This window comes from Papio anubis, unplaced genomic scaffold (genome assembly GCF_008728515.1).
Source record: "Papio anubis isolate 15944 unplaced genomic scaffold, Panubis1.0 scaffold405, whole genome shotgun sequence".
Classification (NCBI taxonomy): domain Eukaryota; kingdom Metazoa; phylum Chordata; class Mammalia; order Primates; family Cercopithecidae; genus Papio; species Papio anubis.
This window is the reverse complement of record NW_022164217.1, coordinates 34,504-43,091: the sequence shown is the minus strand read 5'-3', so window position 1 is coordinate 43,091 and position 8,588 is coordinate 34,504. Positions and strand designations below refer to the sequence as shown.

At 33.8% G+C, this 8,588-nt stretch overlaps 1 protein-coding gene across 1 annotated transcript; it reads left to right on the top strand.

The window, feature by feature from the left end:
* Positions 1 to 3,453: 3,453 nt before the first annotated feature.
* Positions 3,454 to 7,907, top strand: LOC101020221 (olfactory receptor 4L1). The gene has a single exon (XM_021940936.2). The coding sequence runs from the start codon at positions 6,793 to 6,795 to the stop codon at positions 7,720 to 7,722; it is 930 nt and encodes a 309-aa protein (XP_021796628.1). The 5' UTR covers positions 3,454 to 6,792; the 3' UTR covers positions 7,723 to 7,907.
* The last annotated feature ends 681 nt before the right edge of the window (positions 7,908 to 8,588 follow it).

The following is an 8,588-nucleotide window of genomic DNA, read 5'->3' as shown; positions in this document are numbered from 1 at the left end:
AATATGCCATCAAAATGATATTGGAGGGTAAAATTGGCTCGTAGATGGTAAGTGATTAAGTATGATGAATAAACAAAAAAAAGGGTAAATTCTGATCATTATGAAAAACTCGTACTATCATTGAAAATAATAGAAAAGCTAGCAACTCTTTTTGGCAAATAGGGAATATTATTTCTTTTCGTAAACTTTCAGGTGTTGACAGAACATGTAAATAAACATACCATCTTGACAGTTGGAGAAGGAACTGGAGAGAGATAGAATTAGTGATCATAATTAGATATTTGGAAAATCTCCAAGTAAAACTTACCATTAAACAATAAATACAAAGGAGATCTTACAGAAATAATGAGGAAGAAGTCCTTAGAAGATGTCCATAGTCAAGGGAATAAAGAAAATGTAAATAATTTAGAAATCTCAATATGAGTATTCTAAATAGTAGAGAAAGCAGAATAGCAAGTTTCCAAATCCAGATGGCAGCTAAAAATACAAATTCAAATACGGGAGTTTAAGAAATTTTAAAACTAGATTAAATTTGTAAAACAGTTGAAATTTTATTGCATGTAATTCATATACTAAAAATTCATCCATTTTAAGTACACATTTCAATTATTATTATTATTATATTTGCATAGTTGTGCAACCATCACCATAATCTTATCAATCCATTTTCGTTACCACAAAAAGAAACATCACGCCCATTTACAGCAAGCTTTGGCCAAAAGCAAGCACTAATATCCTTTCTGTCTCTATAGATTTGCCTTTACTGGGCATTTTCTGTAAGTAGAATTATATAGCCTGTGGTCTTTTGTGTCAGACTTATTTTACTAAGCATAATGTTTTTGAGATTCATCTCTATTTTAGCCTAATTAGGTATAACTTTTTTTGAAAATCATAAAATCAGTCAAAATTGAAATTATTTTCTTCAAGTGGCTAAAAGAAAAAGCAAATATTTACTTTAACAAATTATTTTAATATTAAGTAATATGTATTATATATGCATGGACAAGAGCAGAAATGTTTATATTCAACTACTTAATAAAATGAGTCTCGGTCAATTCCTTTCATAAGAGGGATTTATATGAAAAATTCCCAGGATTGTAATCTTGGATTTACACAAATGACATAGATTAAACACATACCCCCTCAGTGTCCATCCTCTGCCTTGCCAGGAGCTTATACCCACATCATCTCACCTAATACTCATGACATCTTGGGGGGTGGTTCTGCCTCTATGACCTGGGAAGATTTACTTAATTATGTGGATCTTGATTTTTCATTTACTAAACAAGATGTGTAGAATAATACATTACAAAGTTCTCTCTTAACCCTAATATATTGTTCTACTTTCAATTTCCTTCAGAGAATATAATAAATTATTTAGTAAAAGTAATTATTATAAACTGTATAATTGATTATTCAATGGAAAGCAAATTGTTCTCATTAACAGAATTATCTAAGCTTTATGATAATTTATTTTCATTAACCTACATGGCTTTTGTACACTCAATTATAAGAATAGGCATACTGTATTAACTGTAGACTAGAGAAATAGTTTTAGAAAGCTTGCTTAGAAAGGGAGAAGAGTAAAAAGAGAAGCAAATGCTGCGAAAGCCATCAACATAAATAAATGCCAGCTTTTCCTCTGAAATAAAAGGCAAAATAAAGTTCTCTTAATCAACTTATGCCACATTGTATTGATTTCTTACCTAAGTTTTTCTGTTTTCACTGTATCTCAGGGCATAAAATCCCAGGTAGCAAAGCTATTTACCCTCGGATTACAGCTGTTATCTTCATTCTGTCTAGCAATTGTCAACTCTTGCTGTTTTCCCAAATGTATCTAGTTATTGTTACTGCTGTTACAGGAGTCTCAAAAGCAAAATTATTGCTCCTTTACATGACAAGCATTCAACACAACCCTGTAACGAAGATGTGGCCACCGATGTAGTGTCCTCCAGGGCCACAGCCTGTCATTGAGTACCCATTCAGTGTGTTCCTACAGGTTGACCTACAGGAACTACATTACATCATCTTTATCTTTATTTTCTCTAATTTGTAACCATTATCCATTTCTTAAAAATCTCTAAGATAGGAAAACAATAGAGGTAGTTACATTTGGATGATGATAATACAATATTTTGGCGGAAAACTGAGGAAGAATGCAAACAAGGAGAGAATTACAGTTCATTGGAGAAAAGAAACCAGGCATTTCCTATTCATCTAAATATCTTAATCCAGTCTCCTTTCTAAGTATATCACTCTTTCTTTGCACTGCTCTTCAATCTTTTCATTTTATAGATGCTCACACATTTTCTACTCCTCATCCTTTTTTGTTTACTTACCATAAAAAATTGGTTTTAAAAAGTGTTTTGAAGATAATATGACCAAGCCTGAAGTCATACCTAAAAGTGTCACTTGAAATTGATCTCTACTTTTCTAAACCTCTTATGACATTTTGCATATACCTTGTACCAAATTACATGTTTTCTCACAGGGCTCATTTGCTATTTTTTGTTTGATAATCATGTCTCTCTAGATTGTAAAGTCTCTAGATATGGGGGATTGATTCATTCTGTATGAGAAAATAATACCGTTAATTGTAGAACAGATGGATCCCAAAATACTTGTTGAATCATATCCCCAAACCCACTCATATGGAACACACATATTCAATCAATAATTAAAACTTTGGCTGTAATGTACAGCAATTTAATTTTTGAGACAATATGGTGTTTTGGTATAAGCCCAGATTCTGGTGTCAAACTAACTCAGCTTGAATACTAGCTCTCATCCATGTTAGCTGTGTGACCATGAATAAGTCATTAACTATTTGAATGCCACAGTTTCCTTACACGCAGCATGAAGACAAAAATAGTACTTACATCACGGTATTGTTATGAGCATTAAACAAATTAACGTATATGAAACACTTAGAATGGAGCCTGGCACATACTAATCACTTAATTGTGGTTGACCACTTTCGATCACTCTAGATCCTATGAACACTGTCTAAAAAACTGAGTAACGATGATTTAGTGTTAAACTTTACACCCAAATAGAAGCAATACATTAGGACTAAATCACTTTAGTATTTACTTCTAAACCACCACATCTGTACACATATACACAACGCACAAGCTCCTCACCGTGAACAACGGTAACACAGGATTTGAAAAAACAAGCTCAAAAAGATTTGAAGCTGAGTCCATGTTTCCTGTTATTCTCAGTACAGGGATACCTGAGAGATATTGCTGGTTTGGTTCCAGACCACTACAATAAAGTGAATTTCACATTAAAGTGAGTCACAATTTTTTCGGTTTCCTAGTACATATAAAAGTTATGTTTACACTTTACTGTGGTCTATTAAGTATGTAATAGCATTATGGCTAAACATATATACTCTAGGTTTTTTTTTTGTTTTTTTTTTTTTTTTTTTTTTTTTGAGACGGAGTCTCGCTCTGTCCCCCAGGCTGGAGTGCAGTGGCCGGATCTCAGCTCACTGCAAGCTCCGCCTCCCGGGTTCACGCCATTCTCCTGCCTCAGCCTCCCGTATACTCTAGTTTTTAAAAGTGTTGATTATCTGAGCCTTTAATAAGATGTAATCTTTTTGCCAGTGGACAGTCTTGCCTCAATGTTGATGAGTGCTGACTGATCAGGGAATTAATTGCCGACAGTTGCAATGGATGTGTCAATTTCTTAAAATAAGACAATAAAATTTGCCACATCAATTGACTCTTCATTTCACAAACTATTTATTTGTAGTATATGATGCTATTTGATAGCATTTAACCCAGATTAGAACTTATTTCAAAATGGATCAATCCTCTTAAACCTTACTGCTACTTTATCACCGACATTTATGGAATATTCTAAATCTTTTGTTGTCATTTTAACAATGTTCACAGCATCTTCACCAGGAATAGGTTCCATTCCCCCAATCCCCCCCCAAAAAAACAGTATTTGCTCATTCACAAGAAGCAACTTCTTATGTTTTAAAGTTTTGTCATGATATTGCAGCAATTCAGTCACATCTTCAGGACTCTCTTCTAACTCTAGATCTCTTGCTACTTCTACTACATTTGCAATTACTTTCTCCATGGAAAGTCTTCTTCATGGAAAGTCTTCTCCATGGAAATCTTGAACTCTTCAAAGTAATTCATGAGGATTGGAATCAGCTTCTTCCAAGCTCCTGTTAATGTTGATATTTTGATCTCCTTCCATGAATCATAAATGTTCTTAATGGCATCTAAAACGGCAAATTATTTCCTGAAAGTTTTAAGTTTACTTTGCCCAAATCCATCAGAGAAGTCATTGTCTATGGCAGCTATAGCCTTACAAAATTTCTTAAATAATAAGATTGAAAATGAAAATTACTCCTTGCTCCATGGGCTGCAGAATGGATGTCAAATCAGCAGGCACAAAAACAACATTAATCTGCTTGCACATCTCCGGCAGAGCTCTTGAATAACTAGATGCACTGTCAATGAGCAGTAATCTTTTCAAAGGAATCTTTTTTGTCTGAGCAGTTCTCAGCAGTGCTCTTCGAATATCAAGTAAACCATGCTGTAGACAAATGTGCTATCATTCAGGCTTTGCTGTTCCATTTACAGAGCACAGGCAGGGTAGATTTATCATAATTCACAAAGGCCTTGGATTTTTGGAATGGTAAATGAGCATTAGCCTCAACTGAAAATCACCAGCTACATTAGCTTTTAACAGAAGAATCAGCCTGTTTTTTGAAGTTTTGAAATCAGGCATTGGTTTCTCCTCTCTAGCTATGAAAACCCTAGACAGCATCTTCTTCCAATAGAAAGCTGTTTCATCTATATTGAAAATCTGTTGTTTAACATAGCCATCTTTATCAATGATCTTAGCCAGATATTCTGGATAACTTTCCGCAGCTTCTATATCAGCACTTGCTGCTTCACCTTGTAGTTGTATGTAATAAGAATGGGTTCTTTCTTTAAACCTCATGAACTAACCTTTGCTAGCTTCAACTTCCTCTACTCTCCCAGATGTCATAGAATTGAAGAGCGTTTAGGATCTTGCTCTGGATTAGGCTTTGGCTTAAGGGAATGTTGTAGTTGATCTGAACTTTTATCCAGATCACTAAAACTTTCTCCATATCAGCAATAAAGATGGTTCACTTTGTTATTATTCATGAGGTCACTGGAGTAGCACTTTTAATTTCCTTTCAGAACTTTTTCTTTGCATTTACAATTGACTAATTGTTTGGTGCAAGAGGCCTAGCTTTCAGCCTGTCTCAGCTTTAGACATACTTTCCTCACAAAGCTTAATCACTTCTGGCTTAAAAAACTTTTTTACAGACTTTGTTGTTTGGAGCAGTTTTAAGTTCATAGCAAAATTGAACAGGAAGTACAAGAGTTCCCATATTCCCTCTGATGCCACATACAGTCTCCCCCACCATTAACAACCTGAACCAGAGTGGTAAATTCTTCACCACTGGTGAACCTACATTGCACATCATTATCTCCCCATATTTGCAGTTTACGTTAGGATTTACTCTTGATGTTATACATGCTATGGGTTTTGACAAATGTGTTACGTATTTCCAAGTATAGTAGATACAGAATTGTTTCACTATCCTACAAATCCTCTGTACTTCTCCTATTTCTTCATTTCTCCCTTTTTCATTCTAACCCCTAGAAACCACTGATCCTTTTACTGTCTCCAGTTTTTTTTCTTAGTTTATTTCAAGTAAAAGACACGCAACTCTTCCTTTTACTTGAACACTTAGAGGCTATTGCAAGGCTACTAATTGGCCTAAATCTAATATTGCTGTGCCTCAAAGACTAGCCAGGCCTGAAGACAAGGAGAGAGATGAGGGAAGAGTAGGTTGGTGGAGAAGTTAGAAACAACATTTATCAATTGTCTGCCATTCTACATGGGCACGGCTTGTGGTGCCCCAAAATAATTAAAATAGTAACATAAAAGATTACTGGTCACAGATCAAATAACATACATAATAATAATAATACAGTTTGAAATAAATATTTTGGGAATTAGCAAAATGTGACACAGAGACATAAAGTGAGCACAAGTTGTTGGAAAAACGGTGCCAATAGACTTGCTGGACCCAGGGTTGTCACAAACCCTCAGTTTATAAAACATTAAATAACTGCAAAGCACAATAAAGTGAAACACAGTAAAAGAGGTATACCTGTATATTAAAAAGAAAACTTATTTTTAATAAATTTATATACTTTCTTCCATGTATAATTAGCTCCTGATTTGTGTGTGTGTGTGTGCTTTTTTGTTTGTTTGCTTATTTAGTTTAGAACCATAGAAAAACCTTCACAAATTACTTCACAGATGCAGAACAATGTAATTCTTCATTTTCTAAATCTTGTATTCCTTATATACTGGGATAACATAATCTCAATACGTGCAGGTACCAAATACTATAATAATAAAAGGCAACATAAAAAGGAATTGACTAGTATCTAATCTTTATATGTGAACAAATGAGTAAGAAAGCCAAGATCCATTGATAAGAGTATCATTTTATGGAATAAACAATAGAAAATGGAACTTCTAATTCTTCAAATGATTTGTAATTACTGCATATCTATAAGAATATTGTTTCAAAGTGATATATAATCTAATCTCAAAGTATAAACAGTGCTGTGTTGATATATTTAAAATTATATGATCTCATATCATCAACTATTATCACCAACTAATAGAAACAGAAAAATATTGGTGTTAACTGTGACTTATTTTTTAATTCTCTTTGTATATAAAGAACTTCTGGAACCTTTCTGAGTTGAGTAAATGGATCTTAAAAATGGATCTCTGGTGATCGAGTTTATTTTACAAGGATTTTCTGGACAATGGGAACTACAAATTTTCTTCTTTGTGACATTTTCCTTAATCTACGGTGCTACTGTGGTGGGAAACATTCTCATTATGGTCACAGTGACATGTAGTTCGACCCTTCATTCTCCCATGTACTTTCTCCTTGGAAATCTCTCTTTTTTGGACATGTGTCTCTCCACTGCCACGACACCCAAGATGATCATAGATCTGCTCACTGAACACAAGACCATCTCTGTGTGGGGCTGCATGACCCAGATGTTCTTTATGCACTTCTTTGGGGGTGCTGAGATGACTCTTCTGATAATCATGGCCTTTGACAGGTATGTAGCCATATGTAAACCCCTGCACTATAGGACACTCATGAGCCACAGGCTGCTACATGGGTTTGTGACACTTTCATGGATAATTGGTTTCATGCATACCATGAGCCAGATAGTTTTAACAGTGAACTTGCCTTTCTGTGGTCACAATGTCATAAACAACATATTTTGTGATCTTCCCCTTGTGATCAAGCTTGCTTGCATTGAAACATATACCCTGGAATTATTTGTCATTGCTGACAGTGGGCTGCTCTCTTTTACTTGTTTCATCCTCTTGCTTGTTTCTTACATTGCCATCCTGGTCAGTGTACCAAAAAAATCATCAGTTGGGCTCTCCAAGGCACTGTCCACATTGTCTGCCCACATCATTGTGGTCACTCTGTTCTTTGGACCTTGTATTTTTATCTATGCTTGGCCATTCAGTAGTTTGGCAAGCAATAGAACTCTAGCTGTATTTTATACGGTTATCACACCCTTACTGAATCCAATTATTTACACCCTGAGAAACAAGAAAATGCAAGAGGCCATGAGAAAATTGCGGTTCCAATATGTTAGTTCTGCATAGAATTTCTAGATGTTAGCACTATATAACTAACTTTTAAATACTATGATAAGATAGTTTGAATAGATTATGTATAATGCATGATTTCATTTTTCTTATGTTATAATAATAATTCATGCATAAAAACAATACTAAATTACTTTAAATTTTATATGTAAGACTTTTATAAACAAGGATAATTAGAGATCTACAGGAAAATAGACATAAAAATAGACATAAATAGACATAAAAAGGTTATTGAGGATTTTTATCATATACATTCAATATATTCATTAATAAATTACTGTAAATGAATAAATGAATATATGAATATTATTAGAGATTATTTTAACATATATTGATAATTAATGTTGTTCATAAATTTATACTATTATCAAATGAGGTATCATGAACAAGTCATGAATTAAATAATGGTAATGGGAAAAACAGAATTCTAATTTCTTGAATCAATGGAAGCAAAAAGTAAGAATGAGTCCACAAATTCAACAGCACAGTGACTATAAGATGCCAGAGACAAAAGCCAATGGAAGAACAATTTCAGTAGAACTACAAAGAACAGCCCTTGAAACCAAATGCTCTGAGGAATATAAGTAAACACAGCTGACTTTCAAACTTCAATAAATAAAAACAAAAACAAAAATCTTTTCAATTTTGTGTAATATACCACGTAGCTTTACCTTTATAAGGGATTTACATACAATTACAGCTAAATTTTCCTCTGGTAGGATTCTAACCCTTATTGCAATTATAAGCTAAATCTGATGTTTGTGCATGTTGGAGAGGGAAGTGAGAAGTGCATTCAAAATTTGAAATAGTATGCATTGACAGTTAAGCTTACATATTTTCTCTTAATTAAAGACACCATCATT